The sequence below is a fragment of the Dipodomys spectabilis genome, unplaced genomic scaffold, assembly GCF_019054845.1.
Source record: "Dipodomys spectabilis isolate Male_0828 unplaced genomic scaffold, ASM1905484v1 ptg000422l, whole genome shotgun sequence".
Taxonomy (NCBI): domain Eukaryota; kingdom Metazoa; phylum Chordata; class Mammalia; order Rodentia; family Heteromyidae; genus Dipodomys; species Dipodomys spectabilis.
This window is the reverse complement of record NW_024871099.1, coordinates 3267577-3293785: the sequence shown is the minus strand read 5'-3', so window position 1 is coordinate 3293785 and position 26209 is coordinate 3267577. Positions and strand designations below refer to the sequence as shown.

The 26209-nt window shown below is 48.7% G+C and overlaps 2 protein-coding genes across 7 annotated transcripts in view; one reads left to right on the top strand and one right to left on the bottom strand.

Annotated features, from left to right (window-relative positions):
• The window catches only part of Ankrd27 (ankyrin repeat domain 27), a 34398-nt gene extending 21787 nt beyond the window's left edge, over positions 1–12611 (top strand). The window contains exons 21-29 of one of the 6 annotated variants that reach the window (XM_042668124.1): positions 520–564; positions 1497–1619; positions 3287–3484; positions 4182–4301; positions 6639–6800; positions 7954–8065; positions 9874–9952; positions 10306–10363; positions 11411–12611. In XM_042668124.1, the coding sequence (XP_042524058.1) occupies positions 520–564; positions 1497–1619; positions 3287–3484; positions 4182–4301; positions 6639–6800; positions 7954–8065; positions 9874–9952; positions 10306–10363; positions 11411–11683 (1170 nt within the window). In that variant the 3' untranslated portion in view covers positions 11684–12611. Of the gene's footprint in view, positions 1–519; positions 565–1496; positions 1620–3286; positions 3485–4181; positions 4302–6638; positions 6801–7953; positions 8066–9873; positions 9956–10299; positions 10364–11410 lie in introns of all 6 variants that reach the window. The other 5 variants (XM_042668123.1, XM_042668127.1, XM_042668126.1 and 2 more) reach the window with 5 other exon arrangements.
• A 1867-nt stretch (positions 12612–14478) lies between these two features.
• Pdcd5 (programmed cell death 5) lies at positions 14479–23209 on the bottom strand. Its single transcript, XM_042667942.1, has 6 exons — positions 22995–23209; positions 21109–21146; positions 19185–19246; positions 16705–16796; positions 15172–15243; positions 14479–14637 (listed from the first exon to the last, which is right to left on the bottom strand). The coding sequence occupies exons 1-6, from the start codon at positions 23058–23060 to the stop codon at positions 14590–14592; spliced, it is 378 nt and encodes a 125-aa protein (XP_042523876.1). The 5' UTR covers positions 23061–23209; the 3' UTR covers positions 14479–14589.
• Between the last annotated feature and the right edge of the window lie 3000 nt (positions 23210–26209).

The window sequence follows — 26209 nt, the reverse complement described above, 5'->3', positions numbered from 1 at the left end:
AATCGTTTAACTAGGGATACAGGTGGATCCATTGCAACAATGAGACGTACAAGTCGTTATGTGGAAAACGAACTTTACAACTTTGGTGGGGGGGAGGGGGAGCATGAGATGGGAAGGGGAAACAAAGGAGGAGACAACAATGCTTGATAAGAAATGTACTCATTATCTTGCCCATGTAATTGTAACCCCTCTGTACAGTATTTTCACAATAAAAAAAAAAAAAAAACAGCCTGGGCATGAAAGTTTGTGACACTCTTTTATCTCCAATGAACCACCAACAAGCTGGAAGTGGAGGTGTGGTTCAAGTGGTAAAGTGCTAGTGTTGAGTGAAAAAGCCAAATGAGAGCATGAGGTCCGGAGTTCAAGTCCTAGTACTGGCTCCAAACAAAAGCAAAAAATAAACTCACCCATCAAAGTGTACAGATAGAGGCTGTTAAGATTTCAGAAGATTTATGTTACTTCTGGTTTTTTAGTTTATATTAAAATCTTTCCCTGACATTCTTTTTTCCTTTTATTAAGGTAGAAAAACTATTAAGAGCTGTTGCAGACGGAGATCTAGAAATGGTGAGTTTTTGGACATGTAATGCCTAAAGCTTGCTCTCGGCTCTGGGATGTAAAACATTTACATCCCAGGGTCTTCCCTGCTCAGGCTCAAGTGGTGTGGACTCTTTGCTCAACTCTATCTAGAGGGTACTGTTAATATATTTGGTAAGCCAAATATCATGGATTACTACCTGTGGTTTTCACCAAATGTGGTCAGCATTATAAGCACATTTTAAAAAGCCAAAAGAAGCCAGCTGCCAATGGCTCACACCTGTAATCCTAGCTACACAGGAGGCTGAGATCTGGAGGATCATGGTTTTAAAGCCAGTGTGGGCAGGAACGTCCATGAGACTCTTTTTTTCCAATTAACTACCAAAAAGCAGGAAGTGAAATTGTGTGGCTCAAATGGTAGAGATTACAGGTGTGAGCTACAAGTGCATGGCTTCTTTCCACTTTGTGTGTGTGTGTCTGTGCACACCTTCTTACACTTGAGCAACAGCGCCACTTGTGGCTTCTTTGGGTAGTTTACTGGAAATAAGAGTCTCATGGACTTTACTGCCCTGGTTGGCTTTGTACCACAATCCTCAGATCTTAGCCTCCTGAGTAAATGGGATGACAGGTGTGAGCCACTGGTACCTGGCCACCTGTTGCTTTTTTGAGAAAGAGGAAGAGAGTTCGTGTGAGCTGTGATGATGGTAGGTTGGTCCCTGTGTTTCCATTGAAAAAACATAGAAAAGCTCAAACATGAGGAACCCTGGAGTCTTCTCTGGGAAGCCATGTCTTAATGTCTTTGGTGGCTCAACAGTGAGGTGTAGGTCAATTTGCAGCAGTTTTGTGTGTATGCATATGTGTGCGCACATATGTGTGTGTGTGCGCACATGAGTGTGCATGTGTGCATGCATGTGTCACTCAGGATAGCCTTTAGTCCCTGTCTCCTTACTGCCCACCACCAGGTGCGCTACCTTCTGGAGTGGACAGAGGAGGACCTGGATGAAGCCGATGATGCTGTTGGTGTGGCAGGTGTGGAATTCTGCCACCCCTTGTGCCAGTGCCCAAAGTGTGCTCCGGCTCAGAAGGTTTGCTCTTGTTCTGTCCTTAGGGGGAGGGGGAAGTATGCCTCACCTCTGCCTCTCAGCCAGTGATGACGGAGTGTCGGTGAATAAATGGCCCCCAGTGCTGGTGTCTCCGTAGCAGAGGATGGAAGGCTGCAGACACGGTGCAGGGTGGGGTTTGGGCTGGCTGCCTGCCACGTGGCACCGAGTGGGCAGGGTGAGCCCACGCAGTTCAAGTAGACTCGAGGGAGAGACCCTTGTCAGCCTGGTTCAATATCCACGGTGGGTCACACCTGTAATCCCAGCTACTTTGGAGGCAGAATTAGGAGGATTGTGGTTCAAGTCTAGTAGCCTGGGAAAAAATGTCATCGTAATTACAGGTCTCACAGGGCATGTCCCAATCAATTGGGTCCTTCCTAAGTTTTGTTTTTGTTTTGTTTTTAATGTGCATGTACTGGGGCTTGAACTCAGGGCATCACACTCTTGCTTAGCTTTTATCTTTTTTCTTTCTTCTTTTTTTTTTTCCAGACCTGAAGTTTGCACTCAGACACTGGGATCTATCCCCGAGCATCTCTGTGCTCAAAGCTAGCACTCTACTACTTGAGCCCCAGAACCACTTCCCATTTCTGTTTTTGTGGTACTGAGGAAGTCGAACCCAGGGCTTCATGCATGCTAGGCAAGCATTCTACTACTAAGCCACATTCCAGCCCCTAGCTTATTCTACTCAAGGCTGATGTAAAGTTTACCATTTGAACCACAACTTAGGGCTTTTTTCTGGTTCATTAGAGATAAGGGTGTCACAGACTTTCCTGCCTAGGCTAGCTTTGAACCACAATCCTCAGATCTTGGCCTTTCTGAGTAGGTTTGATTACAGGTAGGAGCAACGGTGCTACCCTTACCTTTTGTGTTGGGAGTGAGATGAGGTGTTTCAGTTTCTTCCTGGGGCTAGCCACAGACTTTCACTATTGAGTTGCCTGTCACTGGAGGGTGGGGTGGGGCTCATTTTCAGGAGATTGCTTTATTAAACACAGAAGTTAAAGCCTGGTGCTGGGGACTGGGAATGTGGCTTAGTGGAAGAGTGCTTGCTTAGCATGCATGAAGCCCTCTGTTCAATTCCTCAGTACCACATAAACAGAAAAAGCTGGGTGTGGCTCTGTGGCTCAAGTGGCAGAGTGCTAGCCTTGAGCAAAAGCAGCTCAGGGACAGTGCCCAGGCCCTGAATTCAAGCCTCAGGACTGGCAAAAACAAAACAAAACAAAAAACAAACCTGGTTCTGGTGAGTCACAACTATAATCCTACCTACTTAGGAGGCTTAGATCTGAAGATCACAGTTCAAAGCCAGCTTGGGCAGGAAAGTCTGTGAGACTCTTATCCCCAGTGAACCAGCAAAAAAGCTGGAAGTGGAGCTGTGGCTCAGGCGGTACAGCACCAGCCATGAGCAAAAGAGCTCATAGACAGTGGCCAGGCCCTGAGTTCAAGCCTAAGACTGGCACCAAAAAACCAACCAAACCAAAAAAAAATCCCAACAAAACGCTGAAAAAGAGAAATGAATCTGTTATGCAAGGCTGAAAGAGTAGGGGATCCACCAGGGCAGTGGGATGGAATTCTGGACCCCAGGGCACAAGGCATCCATTTTCAGGTGGGTTTCTGGAACCCTTACAACTCTTCTCTCCATCATGTGCCTTTGCTAGAAGCTGGCCAAGGTTCCTGCCAGTGGGCTGGGGGTGAACGTGACCAATCAAGACGGTGCCTCCCCCCTGCATGTGGCTGCCCTTCATGGCCGGGCCGACCTCGTTCTCCTCCTGTTGAAGCATGGCGCCAGCCCAAGTGCTAGAGACAAGGCGCAAGCCACACCCCTCCACCTGGCCTGCCGGAAGGGCCACTTTGAGGTATGGCTTCTGGCACCTTTGAGGTATGGCTTCTGGCCCCTTCATGGACCGCAGGGGCTGGCTAGACCCTCACCCGGTGACAGTGGACAGAGAAAAGCCAGGGCTTGGCCAGAGGACCGGCTTGCTTCCTTCTCCTACCCTAAGATCCTGAGATGCAGACCCTAGAACACACAACTCTGGTCCCAGGGCATGGAGAAACTCCCTTCCACTCTCTATCAACCTGAGTGGCCCAAAGCCATGAGTTCCAATTTTGAACCCAGTAAGAGCTGGCTCTGGTGGCCAGATATTGGACTTACCACCACCCTTGGCCTGTGCCAAATGGCGTAAGATTTTCTCAAATGTGTATTATGCAGAGGAGTCCTGGGGGAAGTTTGGATCCATTCAAAGAAAGGCTGAGCCTTTCTTTTTTAGGAATTTTATTTTTCCTTTTTTGTTCCAGTCTTGAGGCTTGAACTCAGAGCCTAGGTTCTATCCATGAGCTTTTGTGCTCCAGGCTGGCATTTTACCACTTGAGCCACAGCTCCACTTCTGGGTTTTTCCTGATTGATTGGACATAAGAGTCCTACTTTCCTGCTTGGGCTGGCTTTGAACTACGAGGCTCAGATCCCAGCCTCTTGAGTAACTGGGATTACAGGCGTGAGCTACCAGCATCCAGGTAGAGGATTTTCATGAAAGCTGAAATGCTTCTCTGGAGTAGGTGGTGAAATGTCTGCTGGACTCAAATGTGAAGCCTGATAAAAAGGACCTGAGCGGGAACACACCCCTGATTTGTGCCTGTGCTGAGGGCCATCACGAAGTTGCAGCACTACTGTTACAGGTAAGGGCATAAGCCACTAGGCCATTTTCCCTGTGTTTGGAGCAGCCCACCCACCACTCACCTGTTAGGGGCTTGCACCTGCTGCGGTCATGTGAGGATCTGTGTTAGCATGGGCCAGCACCTCTGTGTCCATGCTGATTCTGGAGGCAGCCTCAGGACGGGGCTGGGCTTTGCTTGAAGGCTCAGGCCCTGCCTCACCTAGCAGGATGAGTGGAGTTGTTAGCTAACGTGTCCCTCTATGTCACTGCACCTCTTCCCACAAGGTTATATAAGTTGATGGCAGAAGGTAGAAGAAAAAAGGAAAAATCCGATTCATCTGTTAAGGAACCTGGTTGGGTGGACTTTAAAAAAAAAAAAAAAGTGTATACTCTGGAGTGTTGAGATGTGAGGATAAGGGTTCAAAGCCAGCCAGGCAGGAAAAGTCTGTGAGACTCTTAACTTCAATGGACCACCAAAAATGGGAAGTAGAGCTGTGGATCAAATGGCAGAGTGACTAACCTTAATCAAAAAAAGCTAAGAGAGGGGCTGGGAAGGTGGCTCAGTGGTAGAGTGCTTGCCTTGCATGCATAAGGCCCTGGGTTTGATTCTTCAGCACCACATAAGCAGAAAAAGCTGGAAGTGGTGCTGTGGCTTAAGTGGTAGAGCACTAGCCTTCAGCTGAAGAGCTGAGGGACAGTGCCCAGGCCCAGAGTTCAGGCCCCATGACTGGCAAAAAAAGAGAGAGAGAGAGAGAGAGAGAGAGAGGGCTGGGAAGGTGGCTCAGTGGTAGAGTGCTTGCCTTGCATGCACGAGGCCCTGGGTTCAATTCCTCAGCACCACGTAAGTGGTAGAGCGCTAGCCTTGAGCTGAAGAGCTGAGGAACAGCGCCCAGGCCCAGAGTTCAGGCCCACAACCCCCCCTAAAAAGGAACAATATGTGTATAGACTCGTGTGTATGTATAGACTAGTGTAGTGGCACGCAGCTGTAATGCCTGCATCTAGGAGGATGAGGCAGGAGGATTAGGCCCCCAGAGAGCGACCTTGTCTCAAAAGGGAACATGAATAGTTGCAGATTGCTATTGTTTTGTTTCGTTCAACACTTAAAAAACTGATGATGCTGGGTGCTGGTAGCACACATGTGCCATCCAAGCTACCCAGGGCTAAGATCTGGGGATGGAGGGTCAAAGCAATGAAGCACCTAAAGCCTAGAAGTAGAGCTGTGGCTCAGAGTGGTAGAGCACCAGCCTGGAGTCAAAGAAGCTCAGGCAGCGCCCAGCCCACAATTGACAACAACAAAAAAAAGATTAATTTTAGATTCCCACTGTTTTGTTTCATTTAACATAAAAAAAAAAAAAAACTGATGAAAATCTTGATTTTTGGACTGGGGTTTAACTCAGGTAGAAGAACATTTGTATAGCATACAGGAAGTCCTGAATTTAAGCAACAATACCCCAAATAAAAAACAGTGGTCAAGTATGGCGGAAGCCATGTTTTGGTCCATTAGTAACTACATGAGTGGATGGCTTCTGGTCTTCCCATTGCAGTGACAAATGCTCAAGGCCAGTCTTAGTCCTTTAACTCAGGGCCTGAGCACTGTCCCTGAGCTTCTTTTGCTCAAGGTTAGCACTCTACCACTTGAGAGCCACAGTGCCTCTTCTAGCTTTTTCTGGGTATGCGGTACTGAAGAATCAAACCCAGGGCTTCATGCATGCTAGGCAAGCACTCTACCACTAAACCTGGGAAGAATCTTCTAGTAAATTCTTCCCAACCTGGGAAGAATCTTATAGTAAACATCAAAGTACTACCACCTCGCTTGTGCAGTTCTTTTGGTGCTGGTCCTGGGGCTTGAACTCAGGGCCTAGGTGTTGTCTCTGAGCTTTTGTGCTCAGGGCTAGCACTTGACCACTCGAGCCACAGCTCCACTTCTGGCTTTTATTAATTTTTTTTGGTCATGGGGTTTGAACTCTGGGCCTGGGCGCTGTCCCTCAGCTCTTCAGCTAAAGGCGAGCGCTCTACTACTTAAGCCACAACACCACTTCTGGTTTTCTGGTGGTTTTATTGGAGATGAGTTTCACAAACTTTTTCTGCCCAGGCTGGCTTTGAACTGTGATTATCAGATCTCAGCCTCCTGAGTAGCTAGGATTACAGGTGTGAGCCACCGACACCCAGCAACTTCTGGCTTTTTTTTTGGTGGTTCACTGGGGATAAGAGTCTCATGGACTTTCCTACCTGGGTGGGCTTGGAGCCACAATCCTCAGATCTCAGCCTCCTGAGTATCTAGGATGACAGGTATAAACCAGAGTGCCTGGCCTTTGTGCAGGAATTCTTCACCATCCCTTTCTGGTGTTCTGTTTTCCAGCATGGGGCCTCTATGAATGCTTCAAACAGTAAGGGCAACACGGCCCTGCACGAGGCAGTGATAGGAAACCATGTGTTCGTGGTGGAGCTGCTTCTGCTCCACGGAGCATCGGTTCATATCATGAACAAGAGGCAGCGCACAGCCATAGACTGCGCTGACCAGGTGAGCACGTGGCGTAGGAACTGTGCAACCCCAGTTTGGGACAGCTTGGCCACCGCTGTCTCCCCACATCTCGTCTTCTATGCTGGGCCCAGTTCTTACGCTAGGAACCCACTAGTGTGCTCACAGCTTGCTGTCATGCTTTTCTTCTATTTTTTGTTGGTGCTGGACCTGGGGCTTGAACTCAGGGCCTGGGCACTGTCCCTGAGCTTTTCTGCTCAAGGATAGTGCGCAACCACTTGATCCACAACTTCATTTTCAGCTTTTTCTTTACTGCAAGTCCTGGGGCTTGAACTCAGGGGCTGGGGACTGTCCCTGAGCTTCTTTTGCTCAAGGCTTGCGCTCTACCACTTGAGCCATAGTGTCACTTCTGGCTTTTTTTGTGTGTGTATGTGCTACTGAAGAGTTGAACCTAGGACTTAAAGCATGCTAGGCAAGCACTCTACCACTAAGCCACATTTCCAGCCTTCCAGCTTTTTCTTTGGTGGTTAAGAGTCTCATGGACTTGCTGCTCAAGCTGGCTTTGAACCATGATTCTCAGATCTCACTGGAGTAGCAAGGATTAGAGGTGTGGGCCACTGGCACATGGTGCCCAGCTGGAATGGAATTTTTTTATTGTTCTGGGGCTTGAACTCAGGGCCTGTTACATTTCGTGTGTGTGTGTGTGTGTGTGTGTGTGTGTGTGTGTGTGTGTGTGTGTGTGTGTGTGTGTGTGTGTGTGTGTGTGTGTGTGTGTGTGTGTGTGTGTGTGTGTGTGTGTGTGTGTGGTTAGAGATGTCTCAAGGATTTTCCTGCTGGCGCTGGCTTCAAACCACGATCCTTTGATCTCAGCCTCCTAAGTAGCGTGAGTCATAGGCAAGGTGCTTGGCTGTAGTAGAAACATTTTAAACTTCCAATTTCGTGCTATTTCAAAGGGTGATAGTGGTAATTTTGTCTGAGTGCCATGTGGCAGCTCCCAGGCAGCAATGGGCCCTGTCATTTGCACATAGTGCTTACATACCCAGCCAGTCCCGAGTCCCCAGTGACACACAGCAGAGCCAGGATGCACACTACAGGCTACCAAGCACCACAGCCTCCAAAGTGGCTTAGAGCACGCATAGCCCCGTGGGTTACTGATGTTCACATTCTACCGCTCCCTTTCCCCATGGAACTGCAGAAGTCAAAAATCATGGAGTTACTTCAGGTAGTACCAAGTTGTGTGACCTCCTTAGACGATGTTTCAGAATCAGACGCCGGGGAATACGTGACTGTCAAGATCCGGAAAAAGTGTAAGTGTTCCTGCTTTCTGGAAAGTTCTACCTGCCTTGACTGGGACTCTCGTGGGAGCCCAGGGTTCGTTTACTACTCAAGGCAAACTGCATCGTGGTGTGAGGGAACCACAGAAATGTGAGGATCAGACTCTTCAGGTGGAAGGGTTATTAATAATTTTTTTTTCTGCCTGTTCTGGGGATTGAACTCAGGGCTGAGGTGCTGTCCCTGGGCTTATTTCTTTTTTCAAGTCTGGTGCTCTACTACCTAAGCCATAGCTCTACTTTGAACTTTTTGCTGGTTCATTGGAGATAAGAATCTCATGGATTTTCTTGCTTTGGCTGGCTTCAAACTGTGATCCCCAGCCTCTTTAGTAGCTACGATGACAGGGGTGAGGCTGAAATCTGATACTAGTTTTCTGCTTGACTGTCATGTTGTTTCCTGGAGTTAAGAATAGGCACACATAGCATGAGCCTGAAGGCTCAAGCTCTAATTACTAACCAGACAGGAGGCACAGATCTGTAGTCTCAGCCATCTTCTGTTCCAGCACCAGGATGCACAGGTTAGCCAGGGCCTGGTGAGTGCTAGCGGTTGCCAGACAGCTATGGCACTATATATTCCTTTTTGTGCCAGTCCTGTGCATGAACTCAGGTCCTAGGCGCTCTTAGTTTTTTTTGCTAAGGCTAGCATTCTGGCACTAGAGCCACATTTCTACTTCTTCTTCTTCTTTTTTTTTTTTTTGCCAGTCCTGGGGCTTGAGCTCAGGGCCTGTGCAGTCCTTGAGCTTCTTTTGCTCAGGCTAGCACTCTACTACTTGAGATTCCGGCTTTTTGTCTATGTGGTACCAGGAAGTGAACCCAGGGCTTTATGCATGCTAGGTAAGCACTCTACCACTAAGCCACATTCCCAGCCCCATCACACTTTTGGCTTTTTTGGTGGTTAACTAGACATAAGAGTCTCACAAACTATGGGGCTGGGAAGGTGGCTCAGTGGTAGAGCGCTTGCCTTGTATGCATGAGGCCCTGGGTTCAATTCCCCAGGACCACATAAGCAAAAAGAAAAAAAGCCAGAAGTGGCACTGTGGCTCAAGTGGTAGAGCGCTAGCCTTGAGCTGAAGAGCTGAGGGACAGTGCTCAGGCCCAGAGTTCAGGCCCATGACTGGACCAAAAATAAAAAAACAAACAAAAAAAGAGTCTCACAAACTAGCTGTAATCCTATCTACTCAGGAGACTGAGATCTGAGGATCACGGTTCAAAGCCAGCCTGGGCAGGAAAGTTTGTGAAATTCTTATCTCCAATAAACCACTAGAAAACCGGAAGTGGTGCTGTGGTTCACGTCATTAGAGTGCTCACCTTGAGCTGGAGTACAGGGACAGCACCCGAGTCCAGAGTTCAAGCCCCATGACAACCAAAAAAAAAAAAAAAAAAGAGTCTCACAAACTTTGCCTCCTGGGATGACTTTGAATTGTGGTACTCAGATCTCGGCCTCCTGTGTAGCTAGGATTACAGGTGTGAGTCACCTGTCCCTGGCTATATTCTTTTCTCAAAAGTTTAATGGGGTGTCCTTGTTCCATGGCCTTTTAAAATGTGTGAGCAAATATACAATCTGGATAATTGGGAGGTGACCCCAATAAGACTGGCAAGTTTGAGTGTATGAGGGTTTATTTGTCTCACAGTTCATGTCTTAATAAACAGGTATCTGCTACTAGATTTCCTTAAGCAAAGTTGGTGCTTTATTTTCTCAATTTTGTTACGCTAAGAAATTGGAAAGCTTGCACTTGTAAGACGGTCACTTTGGAATTCTCCAGTGTTTATCCTTTTATCTACAGGGAACTCAACACTGTATGATCTCCCTGATGAGCCTTTTACAAGACAGTTTTACTGCGGGCCCTCGGTTGGTGGATCTGAGTGAGTATGGAATTTAGGTTTAAAGATCTGGGCCTTGGGCTAAGAATGTGACTTAGTGATAGAGTGCTTGCCTAGCATGCACGAAGCCCTGGGTTCGATTCCTCAGTACTACATACACAGAAAAGGCCAGAAGTGGTCCTGTGGCTCAAGTAGTAGAGTGCTAGCTTGAGCAAAAGAAGCTCAGTGACAGTGCTCAGGCCCTGAGTTCAAGCCCCAGGACAGTCTGAGCCTCAAAGCAGTCCTGGGGAATCCGCGGTCAATGCCACCACCTTGTGGTCAACCACAGTACTGCATACTGCTGTTGCAAATACTGGTTTATTTATGGTTAACACTTCATTTCTTTTGAGTTTTAGGAAAAAAACTTCAAAGGAGATTATGGCAAGAGGTAGAAGTGTCCCTAATTTTACTGAGGTGAGTTGTTATATACTGGCTAATAATTCTTTTTTTTTTTTTTGGCCAGTCCAAGCCTTGAACTCAGGGCCTAGATGCTGTCCCCGAGTTGTTTTCTTTCTCTAGGCTAGTGTTCTACCACTTGCCAGCCACAGCTCCACTTCTGACTTTTTGGTGATAAATAGGAGATAAGTGTCTCACAAATTTTCTTGCCCAGGCTGGTTTCAAACTTATCTTCAGATGTTCGCTTCCTCAATACAGGATTACAGGCCTGAGCCACCAGCACTGTGCCACCATCCTAAATTTTAAAGCCTACTTTTTCAGATGAGTTGTTTCCCTTTCTTTTTCTTTCATTGAGAGTTAGCAACAGTTACAACTGCAGTCCTCCACTGGGACAGACAGGAAAGTGAGCTTTCTTAGAGTCACTCAAGCTACATTTCTTGCTAGGCCCTGGTGGCTCACCTCTGTTATCCTAGCTACTCAAGAGACAGATCTGAGGAGTGTGGTTGGAAGCCATCTCAGACAATAAAGTCCATGAAAAGAACTCTTTAAATTTTTTTTCTTTTTTCTTTTTTTTTTGGTCAGTCATGGGGTTGAACTCTGGGCCTGGGCGCTGTCCCTCAGCTCTTCAGCTCAAGGCTAGCACTCTACTACTTGAGCCACAGCACCACTTCTGGCTTTTTCTGTTTATGTGGTGCTATCGAACCTAGGACCTCATGCATGTGAGGTACTCTACCACTGAGCCATTTTCGCAGCCCGAGAAGAACTCTTTATCTCCAGTGAACCCACTATAAACAAAACAAGTGGAGCTGTGGCTCATCTGGTAAGAGTGTCAGCCTTGAACCCAAAAAAATGTCAGCCTTGAGTTCAAGCCCCAGTACTGGTGCTTGTGCACGTTCATACATGGCACGCACACATACACAAAATTTATAATGTGACTCACTTTAAGTTAGATGTGGATTCTGCCTTATGAGGGGTCCTGAGCCCACTGTCTGACCATGGCAGCCACTGTGAAAATGGTGCTTTATGCACAGTGCACCTGGAAACCAAATTATACCTCTCCTTCAGCCAGAGAAGCAAGGAGTCACAGGGAAGCAGAGCCACCCACCAGAGCCACCCAGAGGTGCAGCTGCAGACAGAGGAGACGAGGGGCCTGCGCAGAGTGCTGGGCTGAGGCCAGCTGTTCCGGCGCCTGAGTGTGTTATCCACAGAGACACAGTGAACGACACACCAGACCCGCAGACGCCTGAGACCCTTAGCCAGCCGGCCGCGTCCCCAGAGCCCAGCCTCTCCCCATCTAAGCCATCAGAAGGAACTGACAGGCCTGCTACCAAGGTGTGAGATGAGATGCTGTGGGAGAATGTGGCTTGGAAATTACGATGCTTATAAAGAGACTTGACAGACTTTATGCCCACCATGGGAGAAAATCAAGAGTTTTTCTATGGCTGGGGGCAAGAGGGTGAGCAAGAAAAACAGCCACCATTGAGTGAAGCTAATGTATGACAACCCTGAATCCAGATCCTTCATCCCAGATGTTTCTAAGTAAAACAATTTCCTGGTTAGGGGATAGGTTTTGGTGTCAGACTCTGCCGGCCTTGGTTCCAAAGGCACCCAGCCACCAGGAACAGCAGAAATGGGCAAACCCTGAGAGGAGCTGAAAGACATTGCCTGAGGCTGGGGAAGCCGGGGAAGAATGGTTCCTCAAAAGAAGAATGGAACCTTTGGAAGCCACTGGAGTCCCTGGTGGCCGCTCCTTTCAGTGCCAGGTGGCGGGGAGCCCTGGCCTGCCCCACCTGGCCTGCCCCATGCATCAGGAGACGCCGCCATGAGCACACACCGTCCCATGGCAGACGCACTGTTACGCCGCACGCAGCCCGGCCCGCCAGCCGCAGATGGTCACTAGCACGTACATTTGGCACGTGTTTCCTTCGTCTTGATTCACATTCACACGTACAGCACAAAGCAGGTCAAAGTTACTTTTTGAGTTCAGGTGTCTTGTCCCTTCCTCCTTTTTATGGATTTCTATAGATGACACTATTTTTCTGTTGTTCCTGGCCCAGCGCTGCGCCCGTGGGGCTTGTTCGAGTCCATTCCCTGTAGCTGTGGGATGAGGATGGCTCTGCATGTCCTTGGAAACACTTGTGTCTGTACAGAGGAAAAAGGCTGCAGTATTTTTCTACAAAGTAATTTATGATTTCTAATTTTCTAACGTGCCTTGGATGTGTGCCAAATGATGGAGAGGAAACAGTAAACGCTGATTGCTGAGTGAGTCCGGGTGTCTGTTGTACTTCCATTTTGCTGTTTCTCAGCCTGGTCTGTACACAGCGTCCCCGCTGCACGGGGACCTTGATTGTCCATCCGCCTGGCTAGGATGGACCGACTTTGATGGATGCAGCACACACAGCTCCTGGGCCCCAGTACTTTTTGGGGCTCACACCACCATTTTAGCATCTTTTAGAATGAGCATACAAGTTTCTGATAAGCACTGTTGCTTTCCTTACTTCTTGTTTTGAGTTTTCCTCCCTTTCTCCACTTCTATACAAACCACCTTATGGGCTTGGCTGCTGTGGCTCTGTAACATCCTAATTAAGAAATGATGAGGCTAGGAGTGTGGCTCAGTGGTAGAGTGCTTGCCTAGCTTCCTTGAAGCCCTGGGTTCAGTTCCTCAGTACCACATACACAGAGTAAGTCGGAAGTGGCACTGTGGCTCAAGTGCTAGCCTTGAGCAAAAGAAGCTCAGGGACGGTGCCCAGGCCCTGAGTTCAAGCCCCAGGACTGGAACCAAAAAAAAAAAAAAAGCTGGGCACCCAGTTCAGTGACAAATGCCTATAACCCCAGCACACGAGGACAGGCTGGGCCACAGCAAGGCCCTGTTTGGGGGCAGGGAAAAGGAGACCCTCAAGCTCATACCTATAATCCTAGAAACTCAGGGAGCAGTGAACAGGAGGACCAGGGTTTCCAGCCCAAGCAGGAAAATCCCAAAGACTCCACCTCCAAAATAGCCAGCAAAAAGGCTGGGGGCCTGGTTCATGCAGTGGAGCACAGCTGAGCAAGCAAGCACAAGGCCCTGAGTTCAAACACCAGTACTGGCAGTATAGCTAAAACTTAGAATATCTACTCCACACAATTTGACCTATAACATCTCTACCCTGTTGCCTTTAAGGACCTTGATACTAACTGGACACTGGCAGCTCACACGTAGTTCAAGCTATTCAGGAGGCTGAGCTCTGAGGACTGGGTTCAAAGCCAGCAGGCAGGAAGTCTGTGAGACTTATCCCCAGTGAACCACCAAAAATCTCAAGTGGTAGCGTGCCAGCCTTGAGCAGAAAAGCAGAGCCAGCGCTTCAGGATCTGAGTTCAGCATCACTGCTTCCTTTCCCACCCTAACAAAGCCTGGAAAGCGTTTTTGGTGGCACCCCAGATATTAAACAGAGAGCCTTTGCCTTGCTGGGCAAGTGCCCCAGCCTTTTTATGTTTTTTTTTGGCTGGTCATGGGGTTTGAACTCTGGGCCTGGGCACTGTCCCTCAGCTCTTCTGCTCAAGGCAAGCACTCTATCTCTTGAGCCACAGCACCACTTCCAGTTTTCTGGTGGTTTATTGAAAGGAAAAGTCTCATGGACTTTCCTGCCTGGGCTGGCTTTGAACTGCAATCCTCAGATCTCAGCCTCTCTGAGTACCTAGGATTACAGGTATGAGCCACTGGTGCCTGGCTATGGTTTGGTTTTGAGACAAGGTCTTGTTAACATTTCCTGCACTGGCCTCAGACTTGCAATCCTCCTGCCTCCATGTCCTGACATCTGGGATTATAAAGATGTATAACCACACCTGGCTTCTTGTTGTTGGAGTACTATGGAGTTGAAATCCGAGCCAGGCATTTCTACCTCTTAAGCCAATCCCCCTTAGTAGGAACTTCTTGTACAAGGGCAGTGCCACCTCCAAGAGGAGCTCTGCTTCCTGCTTGGAGGACCTACGTCCAGAAATTTCAGATATGCTCGGACAACAAGGCCATTTGAATGTCCACAGTGTGCCTGGATGCTTCATGAAGGTCTCGTCCACGCTGCCATTTGCTTAGAAGCAAAGTGAGATGCACACACCTCTGGTGACTGGAGATGGCATGAAAACCACTCACTCCATGCTTTCGTTTGCATAAACAAGTTTAATTTCGTAAAAGCATATAGACAATAAACAAAGTAAACATTGAAGAGCTTTAACCTCCATCCTAGAACTGTGCCGCTAAGCTTGAGAGTTCAGTAATCGTCGTCGTCATCTGAGTCCATTACTTTCCTTCTGTTGAACTGGGGAGGATTAAAGGCGTCATAACATTGTCAGACCTGAGCAGAAACATCCGTGGCTGCCAGGTGGGTGAAGCGGCACAGGGGCCTTAGACACAGCCCCTTGATATAGCCAGACCTCCCCACAGCCCTTAGGACTTCCATCAAATCAGTCTACAGGCTGCAAGATGCCGATATAGTAGATACACATTCAACACTCAACTTTTTTTGGGGGGTGTATGTGTGCTATTCCTGGGGCGTGAACTCAGGGCTTGGGCAGGGACTGGTCCCTAAGCACTTTTGTTTTTTTCTCAAGGCTAGTGCTTTAACACTTGAGCCACAGCTCCACTTCTGGATTTTTGTGGCTAACTGGAGATAAGGTGACTCATGGACTTTCCTGTCTGGGCTTGGCTTTGAACTGTGATCCTCAGATCTCAGCTTCCTGAGTAGCTAGGATTACAGGCATGAGCCACTGCACTCAGCTCAATACTCAACATTTAAATATCAACACTTTTTCTTCTGCAGCAACACGGGGGTGAGGGTGGGGGTAGCACTTACTTTTACTGTCGTTTTCTTTTCTGTTTGTTGGCTTACTTTTTCAAGGATTTCTATTAAGCCCTGTTCTGAAACCTAGGGTAACCAGAAAGAAAAAAGTACCCGTTAAAACCAAGAATAAATCTTAGCAGGATTAATTACTTAGTGATCTTTCTAGGGCGTTGAGAGGGATGGTGGAAGGGGAGGAAGGGGTGGCAGAAAGCGGACCATTAACTCAACAACCGATTCAAGCTGCAAAGAACTGGCTTTTGCTGTTTTACCTCAGCTGGGATGGCAGTGGGAGATGATGCCATCTCAGAGGAGGACTACTGACCGACGCGTTTCCTCAGAAGCTTCTGATGGAGCACATGGAAGGACTTGTGCATCACACCAGCAGACAAGCCCACGCTTCAGCCCATTCAGTGTTGCAGGGAAAGCTACACAATTTCTGCCCACAATTGAAACATCATCTTAGAGATGACGTCACTCTCAAAAACAAAAGATCCACCAGGGCTGGGTGTGGTGACGCACACCTGTAAGCCAGGGACTTGGAGAGCACACCCGGGAGGATCTGGTCCTAGACAAAGCGTGAGACCCACACTGAAGCAAGATGGCTGCCTGGAGGGGTGGCTCAAAACGGTAGAGGGCATTCAAGCCCTAGTACTGTCCAAAAAGAAATCGCAGGAGAGCTGGGAAGGTGGCAAATGAATGAAGCCCTGGGTTCAATTCCTCAGTACCACATACACAGAAAAAGCTGGAAGCAGAGCTGTGGCTCAAGCGATAGAGTGCTTGCCTTGAGCAAAAGAAGCTCGGGGACAGTGCCCAGGCCCTGAGTTCAAGCCCCAGGACTGGCAAAAAAAAAAAAATCAGGAAGTGGTACTATGTCTCAATTGATAGAGCGCTACTACTTTGGCAAAAGAGCTCAGGAACAATGCCTGGGTCCTGAATTCAAGGTCCATAGCTGACCAAAAAAGCTGTATGTATGTAAGTGTGTGTGTGTATATATAATACATATATATGTATATCTATATATACATTTACATACATGCATATATATACACACATACATATATATAAAAATCAACCAGCGGGCTGGGAAGGTGGCTCAGTGGTAGAGCACTTGCCTTGCATGCTCGAGGCCCTGGGTTCGATTCCTCAGCACCACATAAGCAATAAGAAAAAAGCCGGAAGTGGCGCTGTGGCTCAAGTGGTAGAGCACTAGCCTTGAGCTGAAGAGCTGAGGGACAGCGCCCAGGCCCAGAGTTCAGGCCCCACGACCGGACCCAAAAAAAAAAAAAAAATCAACCAGCTGTGTGTTCTGCACATAAGGTGGAAAGGTTCAGGGCAAGTGGAGGGATCCCCACACAGTCAGTGGGTGAGGGCTGTGTACACAGGGCTGAACGTGGCATCACTGGCCAGCCAGATTTGCTTCTGGGCAGAAACCGATGCCAACTGGCCCAAGCTGTGGGTGGGCCACACAAGGTCCAGGAAAGAAAGAAGTGATCTCTAGCAAAGTTGGAGTCACTCAGGACCTCCAGAAGTAGCTGTCCAGCTTACCTTCCCACTCAGCTGTCCATAACGTGCCATCTGGATGAGGTAATTCTCTACTGCTTTTGTTTTTTCTGGCTTCACAAGTGCCAAGTTACTTACTGAAAAGAGGTTAAAAAATTTATATACATATGGGGGAGAGGTATCAACACTAATCCCACTTACATTTAAAAAAAGGGACAGGGGCTGGGAAGGTGGCTCAGTGGTAGAGTGCTTGCCTTGCATGCTTGAGGCCCTGGGTTTGATTCCTCAGCACCACATAAGCAGAAAAAAAAAAGCCAGGAGTGGCGCTGTGGCTCAAGTGGTAGAGTGCAGCCTTGAGCTGAAGAGCTGAGGGACAGCACCTAGGCCCAGAGTTCAGACCCCACGACCGGACCCCCCCCCCCCCCAAAAAAAAGGACAATTTTGCTGAACACTGGTGGCTCACACCTGTAATCCTAGCTACTCAGGAGGCTGAGATCTGAGAATCGCAGTTCGAAGCCAGCCTGATCATGAAAGTCTGTGACTCTTATTTCCAATGAACCACCAGAAAACTGGAAGTGGAACTGTGACAAAGTGGTAGAGCGCTAGCCTTGAGCGAAAAAAGCTCTGGGAGCTGGGCGCTGGTGGCTCACGCCTGTAATCCTAGCTACTCAGGAGGCTGAGATCTGAGGATCGCGGTTCAAAGCCAGCCCAGGCAGGAGAGACCGTGAGACTCCTATCTCCAATAAACCACCAGAACACCGGAAGTGGTGCTGTAGCTCAAGTGGTAGAGCGCTCGCCTTGAGCTGAAGAGCTGAGGGACAGCGCCCAGGCCCAGAGTTCAAGCCCCAGGACCGACCAAAAAAAAAAAGAAAAAAGCTCTGGGATAGCACCCAGGCCCTGAGTTCATGCCCCAAAACTGACAAAAAAATAAAAATAAGAACAGCTGGGTGCTGGTGGCTCACGCCTCTAACCCTAGCTATTCAGGAGGCTGAGATCTAAAGATCACAGTTTAAAGCTAGCCCAGACAAAAAAGTTCCTGTGAGACTCTTATCTCCAATGAACCACCAGAAAACTGGAAGTAGTGCTGTGGTTCAAGTGGTAGAGCGCTAGCCTTGAGCACAAAGAGGCTCAGGGACAGTACCTAGGCCCTGAGTTCAAGCCCCACAACTGACAAAAAAAACAAAAAACAAAAGAACTAAGCTCTAATATTCCCTAAACACCTCACAATTCACCAGTCAGGTCCATGGCACTGTATCTATTAAAAATGGAAAAATAAAAATCAAAACCCAGGTCTGGGAATGTAGCTTAGTGGTAGAATGCTTACTTCACATGCATGAATCCCTGGGTTCGATTTCTCAGTACCACATACACAGAAAAAGCCGAAAGCAGTGCTGTGGCTCAAGTGGTAGAGAGCAAAAGAAGCTCAAAGACAGTGCCCAGGCCCAGAGTTCAAGCCCCAGGACTGGCCAAAAAAAACAAAACCAAAACCAAAAACCAAAAAGAACAATAAAAACAACCCACAAACCCACAAAAGCCAAAGTTCAGCTGTGGGCTGGTGGTGTGGCTAAAGTGCTGGAGCATTAGATTAGCCAATATGAGGCCCTGAGTTCAAACCCCAGTATTAGCAAAGTTCAGCCACATCAGTCTCAGATAGTGGGAAAGGCCACTGTGGGTGCTCATGTCCTAAGCCCTGTGCCTTCCTGTGTAAAATGCATGACCATTTTCATCAAAGCAATTTATTATTCTGACATGACAGAATGGTGGGTCACTGTCCAGCTGTGTCTTCTACCCTAGGCTTCAAGGAATTACACAGAAAGATGGCACTGGACCATTTGGATAGGTTTTCTTTTAAACTTTTTTTTGGTACCATCCTAGGGCTTGAACTCTGGGCCTAGGTCCTGTCCCTGAGCTTTCCTCCTCAAGGCTAGTTCTACACTTGAACCACAGCTCCAATTCCAACTTTTTTGGTGGTTCACTAGCAGTTAAGTCTCATGGACTTTCCTCCTGCCTGGGCTGGCTGTGAACCGTGATCCTCAGATCTCAGCTTCCTGAGTAGTTGGGATTACAGGCATGAGCCACTGTACCCAGCCTTTGACGTAGTTTTCTTATGAAACTCTGCATGTTGATGGAAATGCATGTAGACATCATGTCCCCGGTAAGCAAAGAACTTGTTGGCAGCTTTGACAAGGACTTAAGTACTTTTCTCTGGTTTACTGACTTCACACTTCATATAAACAATGCATATTGAATATTTCTATGCTCAGTGAATAGCAATAACTCTGGCCCATCTATGAAAGTAACAATCTGGGTGCCATTGGTTCATGCCTGTAATCCTAGCTACTCAGGAGGCTGAGATCTGAGGATCGCAATTCAGAGCCAGCCCAGGCAGGAAAGTCTCCAATTAACCACCAGGAAACCGGAAGTGGCTCTGTAGCTCAAATGGTTGAGCTGAAGAGCTCATGGACAGCGCACAGGCTGAGTCCACGCTCCATGACCAACAAAACAACAACAAAAAAGATGCTTACGCCTGGCCCGGGCGGATTGATCCAGAACTTGAGCTAAGATACTGTTCCTCATTTCTGCTTCCCTGCAACAGAACACAGGTCAGACATTAGAAATCAGCTGTTGGCACATGTGCACTCCATGAGTCCTGAGACAGTAGGGCAGGCACGAGGCTGCAACCCCGGCAGTGACTGCTCCAAGAGCCAGCTTTGCACTACAAGGTATAAGCTGGCCAGGCAGACACCAAACCCTTCCAACTGCCATAACCACTGTGGGGGACCCATGCCAGTAATGTGTTGTGAGGACTGCAGACGATTAAGGAGGACAGTGATTGATCTGTGTAATGTACTCATACAGCAAGCTCAGGCCCAGGAAGCTGTGTCAAAGAGACAAAGGCAACCGTGGCCTAGCTAGAACCAGACCTCATGTTTAAAGACTCAGTTCTTCTTCTGTATATCACCAATATAATAATAATAGAAAAAACTGGCACCAGAGCTGAGCACTGGTGGCTCACACCTATAATCCTAGCTACTCAGGAGGTTGAGATCTGAGGATCATGGTTCAAAGCCAGCCTGGGCAGCAAACTCTGTGAACTTTTATCTCCAATGAACCACTAGAAAACCAGAAGTGATACTATGGCTCAAAGTAGTAAAGTGCTATCCTTGAGTGAAAGAGCTCAGAAGCAGTGCCTAGGTCCTGAGTTCAAGCCCCATGACCATGACCACTACCACCACCACCAAGAAAACTCAGTTCTGGTCCAGGCATGGTGTTGCACACCTATAATTCCAGTTACTCTGGAGGTGCGGATGGGAGGATCTCCATTAGAGGCCAGCCCTTCCAAAGTGAGGTATGTAAAACACACTAAAAATCTAAAAGACTCAGGTGTGACTCAAGTGACAAGAGCACTTGCCAATCAAGCTCTGAGTTCACTCCCCAATTCCCTCAAAATACTGTTGCCACTAGTTTTGTTGTTGTTAGTTGTGGGGGCTGAACTCTGGGCCTGGGCACTGTCCCTCAGCTCTTCAGCTCAAGGCTAGCACTCTACCACTTGAGCCATAGCACCACTTCCGGCTTTTTTTCTTTTTGCTTATGTGGTGCTGAAGAATCAAACCCAGGGCCTCAGGCATGCAAGGCAAGCGCTCTACCACTGAGCCACCTTCCCAGCCCCCTCTTTTCTTTTTAGTGCCTAATTGGAGATAAAGAGTCTCAGGGGTTTTCCTGCCCCAAATGGCAGGAAAGTAGATTTTCTTCTTTTTGTTCTGTAAATGAAGCCCCCCCCTCCCCCAAGAAAGCAGTTACAGCACAGACTACAGCAGAGGTGATATGGCTGGAGTGGGCTGTGCCCAAACATGTAGCTTCTGCCATAGGCCATCTCCTTGTAGTTGCTGACAACTGCTGAGCCACTATACTGTCACTCTATGTCACTGCACCTAACATGCCAGGAGCTGTGACACACCAGTGTCCAGTACCTCGAAGGATGAAGACACCTTCAGTGAGGGCGTAGTAAGAGATCCCCTTCTTAAAGCAAGGGTGCCAAACAGGAAGATCTCCAGCAAACAACAAATAGCTGGGTGCTGGTGGCTCATGCCTGTAATTCGAGCTACTCAGGAGGCTGAGATCTAAGGATCATGACTCAAAGCCAGCCCAGGCTGGAATATCCAGGAGACGCTTTGTCTTCAATGAACCACCAAACAAAGGTGGAAGTGCAACTGTGGCTTAAGTAGCCTTGAACAAAAGAACTCAGGGACAGCGCCCAGGCCTTGAGTTCAAGCCCCATGACAAAAAAACAAAACAACAAAAGTGATCGTACTCTGATGGGAGATTTCTGGAGAGACCACTCTGCCACAAAAACCTTTGTCATTCACACACCTATCAAAATTACTAAAATGGAGGTGGTGGTGGTGGTGGAATCCCGTGGTGAAGGAAGTTCAGTTTTCTAGCACGTACCTTTGTTTTGCTTCCTGTTGTGCTGCATCTCCGGGATCCTTAAAAAAATAGTAATAATAATTTCACCTTAGCACTGAGTACAATTTCCAAAGGGGGAAGGGAGGACCTATTCTCTTTTCCTTCTGATATAATAGAGTCCTCACAGGAGTAAATAATCCGCCTAATTACTAAAAACTGGCTCTCTTGCCAGATGTTGGTGGCTCACACCTACAATCCTTGCTACTTGAGAGGCTGAGGATTTTTTGTTTGTCAGTAGTAGGGCCTGAACTCTGGGCCTGGGCACTGTCCCTCAGCTCTTCAGCTCAAGGCTAGCGCTCTACCACTTGTGCCACAGCGCCACTTCTGGTTTTCTGGTTTATTGGAGGTAAGACTCTCATGGTCTTTCCTGCCTGGGCTTTGAACCGAGATCTTTAGATCTCAGCGTCCTAAGTAGCTAGGATTATAGGTGTGAGCCACTGGTGCCTGGCAATGCAGAGGATTTTTGTTCTGAGCCAGCCCAGTCAGAAACGTCTATGAGACTCCATTTCCAAAATGACCAGCAAGCTGGGTGTCTGGCTCATCTATCTACCCAGTCTGAGGACTGAGGCTCAAAGTGAGCCCAGGCAGGAAAGTCTGTGAGATTCTCTTATTTCTAATCAAATACCAAAAACCCAGAAGTGGAGGTGTAGCTCAAGTGATAAATAAGAGTGACAGCTTTGGGGGAGGGGGGGAAGGTAAAGGTTCTCACCCAGTTGAGGCCCCACTACCTGCAACAGCCCCCCAATAAAAAAGAAGCAAAGTGTCAGACTGGAGGTGTGGCTCAAGTGGTAGAGTAGCAGAGCCATGAGCAAGCAAGCAGGCCCTGAGTTCAAGCCTAGATATAGGGACCAAACAACCAATCCATCAAGAAGGAGCAATAAATCAAGAAGTTTTCACCTGCCATGTTCTGGCTTGTTTGGTGGGGAGTAGGGGGGTTCCCAGGGCCAGCACCCTGTTAGCCACCAGCACACCATTCCAATTCCCAAGGGGAACTTTCAGTGGGCTTCTAAAGGAGTCACAATGTAACAGAACCTTCCAGAACACCAACCACCACCATTACTCCCCCACACACACACCGCCCCCAGCCTACCCAGGGGAAAAATGTCTCCCTTATACTAACTACCAGAGCTCCTGTTTTTTAAAAGAATAATGCCTAAAAATGCGGATGTTGAATGTCAGGCACCGGTGGCTTGCGACTGCCATCCTAAGTACTCAGGAAGGAGGCTGAGATCTGAGAATCACAGGTTTGAAGCCAGCCTGGGCAGGAAAAAAAAAAAAAAATCCAAAAAGAAACTTTCATGACTCCTCACCTTCCTCCCCGCCCCCCCCCCCAAAAAAAAGCCATAAAAAGTGGTGCTGTGGCTCAAGTGGTGGAGTGCTAACTGCGAACCAAAACACTCAAGGACGGCACCCAAGCCCTGAGTTCAAGCCCCACTACCAGCACACACACAGAGACTGGGGGGCAGGGGGGGGGGGAATGATAGCTAGCATTTGGGAAGTGCCTTTTATTCAGACCACAGCATCAGGTAACCAGGAGGAAACGGACAGGCTTCTGAGCCAACAGAAAGAAAAGAAAAGAAAAAAAAAGGCTCGGGGTCAGCAGCGTCCAGGTCCTGAGTTCGGGCCCCACGAGCTGCTCCTGGGCGCTGGCTCTCACTAGAGTGGTAATGACTAACCCGGTGAGGCGGGAGGTCCCGGGCCCCCTTGGAAGAAGAGTCTGCACCTCCGGCCGCTGGGCAGCGCCCCTCGGCCGGGCGTGTGCTGGGGGGCCCCCGGCGTTCCCGGCGCCCCCACCCCGGCCCTCGGGGCGCCCCGAGGCCCCCGCGGCCTCCCGTCAGGGCCGCGCCCTCCACGCCCCGCCCGCTCACCCCGTGCTTCGCCTGCAGCTCCGCCAGCCTCTGCTTCCGCAGCGTCTCCAGCTCCTCGTCCGCCATGGCTCTGGCCGTGGGAAGTGCGGCTGAGGCGGGGGAGCGGGGACTGGGGGGGGGTGTCTCACGGCCGCCGAGACCCTCGCCCCGAAGTCCGTCCACCCGGCGGGGATCCCGCGGCTCCTCGCGCGAGCCTGCACGACGGCGGCCGCACGCTGCGCAGGCGCACCGGGCGACCAGGCGTCGCCAATCCAGCCCCGAGTCCCCCGCCTCCGGATCCCTCCCCCTTCCTCCCCTCCCCGTTTGACGCCCTCCCCGTCCTTTCCCTGGCCGTCGCCAGGGCGACGAGGAGATGCCCGATCTCGCGATTGGAGGCGGCTGGATCAAACCAATTCCCAGCCGTCTTCCGTGATGGATGGGATGCTGGATCCAAGGTGCGTGCTATTCATGAACTGTTTTGTCGAAAGGCAACTCCTTGGTGCAACTACTTAAAGATAATAATAATTGGAAAAAAAAAAAAACAACATACCGGGCCGGGCGCCGGTGGCTCACGCCTGTCATCCTAGCTACTCAGGAAGCTCAGATCTGAGGATTGAGGTTCGAAGCCAGCCTGGACGGGAAAGTCCGTGAGACGCTTAACTTCCATTAACCACTGCGCCCAGGCCTTGAGTTCAAGTCCGACGACCGACAAAAACGAATGAATGAATGAATAAATTATATATATATATATATATATATATATATATATATATATATATATGTGCTAGATTTATTGACTCCACATTTATGGACAAGGAGCCAGGGTTCCAGAGAGGCTGAGCATGGGGTGGAGATCTAGAATTTAATTGTTGCTATGGTTGCACACCACCAAAGTGAACAGTGTAAATAAACAAAGAAAAATAAATGAAAACTACATATGTAATTAAATAATAAAGTACGTTGAGGGGTTGTCGTGGAAGCATGGAGGAGAAAAATCAGAGAAAATTGCAGTTCACCTGTGGACATTGCAAGTTGGAGGCCCTGAGTTCACAGCCCAGCACCTACCACCAATAAAATCTAAAATAAAATACACAAGAATTTAAAAATATAAGGCATCGAAACAAAAGGAAAAGGTGACATCTTAGAAAAATTGTACTTATTACCTGATTTATGAACTTGTTAACATCTCTGTACAATGCCTTAATAATAATAAAATTATACTTTTTTGTTGTTGTTGTTGGTCGTGAGGCCTGAACTCTGGGCCTGGGCACTGTCCCTTGGCTCTTCAGCTCAAGGCTAACGCTCTACTGCTAGAGTCACAGCTCCACTTCTGGCTTTTTCTGCTTATGTGGTGCTGAGGAATCGAACCCAGGGCCTCATGCATGCAAGGCAAGCGCTCTACCACTGAGCCACTTTCCCAGCCCCTAAAATTATACTTTTAATTTAAAAAAAAATTTTTGTTGGTCTTGGGGCTTGAACGCTGGGCCTGGGCACTGTCCCTCAGCAATTCAGCTCAAGGTGAGCACTTTACCACTTAAGCCACAGTGCCACTACTGATTTTCTGGTGGTTTACTGGAGATAAGAGTCCCATGGACTTTCCTGCCCGGGCTGGCTTTGAACAGATCTCAGCCTCCTGAGTAGCTAGGATTACAGGTGTGAGCCACCAGCACCTGGCTAAAATTATATTTTTTAATTTTAATTTTTACTTTTTGGGTCCAGTCGTGGGGCCTGAACTCTGGGCCTGGGCACTGTCCCTCAGCTCTTCAGCTCAAGGCTAGTACTCTACCACTTGAGCCACAGCGCCACTTCCGGCTTTTTTCTTTTTGCTTATGTGGTGCTGAGGAATCGAACCCAGGGCTTCATGCATGCAAGGCAAGCACTCTACCACTGAGCCACCTTCCCAGCCCCTAAAATTATATACATATACACACATATATATATATGTATATAATTTATTTATTTATTTTGGTCGTGGGGCTTGAACTCTGGGCCTGGGCGCTGTCCTTGTGCTCTTCAGCTCAAGGTGAGCACTCTACCGTTTGAGCCACAGCACCACTTCCGGTTTTCTAGGGGGGGGGGGGTTATTGGAGATAAGAGTCTCACGGACTTTCCTGCCTGGGCTGGCTTTGAACCTCGATCCTCGGATCTCAGCCTCCTAAGTAGCTAGGCTTACAGGCGTGAGCCACCGTCGCCCAGCTTAAAATTATATTTTTTAAAAAGCAAAAAAGGTAAATAAAATTCTAAAAGAAATGGCGGAGGAGGGCAGGCGGGCTGGGAATGTGGCTTAGAAGCCCTGGTTCAATTCCTCATTACCACATAAACAGAAAAAGCCGGAAGTGGTGCTGTGGCTGAAGTGATAGAGTGCTAGCCTTGAGCAAAAGAAGCTCCGGGACAGTGCCCAGGCCCTGAGTTCAAACCCCAGGATTGGCAAAAACCAAAAAAAGTGGCTAGGAGTCATGGCTCAAGTGGTAAGAATGCTACCTTGTGAGTATAAGGCACTGACTTCCAATGTCCAGAACCACAAAAAAAGAAAAGGAGGAAGGGATGGAGGGGGTAGAAATCGCATATTGGGAGGAAGGAAGGAAGGAAGGAAGGAAGGGAGGGAAGGAGGGAGGGAGGGAGGAAGGAAGGAAAGAAGGAAAGAAGGAAGGAAGGAAGATCTGGAGAGAAGGAAGAGAAGAGGAGGAGGAGAGCGTGAGGCGAGGCCCACAGCATAGAAGGAAGGAGGGAGGGAGGCGGGGAGTGGAGAGGCAGGGAGGGAGGACGGGGAGGCCATGTTTGGAGGCTTCATTACACTTTGCTAGGCACACAGCCATGCAGTCTATCTTCCCTCCCATTTTGTGCATCTTCCATGAGCAGCAGGAGCTGAGCAATTCTAGAACCCGAAGAGCAGAGCCCACATGACCAGTTGGTCCCTCGGCCCCTATCAGCCTCACCTTCCCCTCCCCAAGGCAGGTCACCTGTTTCAATCACCATCGCTGGATCCCAGCAGCCCCTGGCGTCTGGAGTCCCGGTGTCTCCTGCAGGCAGCAGAGGGAGCTCACACACTATGGAAAGGGAGGGATTCTTTAAACCAGGAGGGAGAAAACCCCAGAGTTGATTTTTTTTTTTCTTTCCAGTTGTGGGGCTTGAACTCAGGGACTGGGTGCTGTCCCTGAGCTCTTTTGCTCAAGGCTAGTGCTCTACCACTTGAGCCCCAGCTCTACTTCCAGTTTTCTAGTTTTCTTGTGGTTCAT

What these genes read in the sequence shown, in the direction of transcription:
- Pdcd5 (XM_042667942.1), bottom strand. Translation starts at nt 23,060, where the DNA reads ATGGCGGACGAGGAGCTGGAGACGCTGCGGAAGCAGAGGCTGGCGGAG. An exon ending in AGCTGCAGGCGAAGCACGGG is followed by an intron (nt 21,147 to 22,994) that starts GTGAGCGGGCGG and finishes TATTTTTTTAAG; the next exon opens with GATCCCGGAGATGCAGCACA. An exon ending in CAACAGGAAGCAAAACAAAG is followed by an intron (nt 19,247 to 21,108) that starts GTACGTGCTAGA and finishes GTTCTGTTGCAG; the next exon opens with GGAAGCAGAAATGAGGAACA.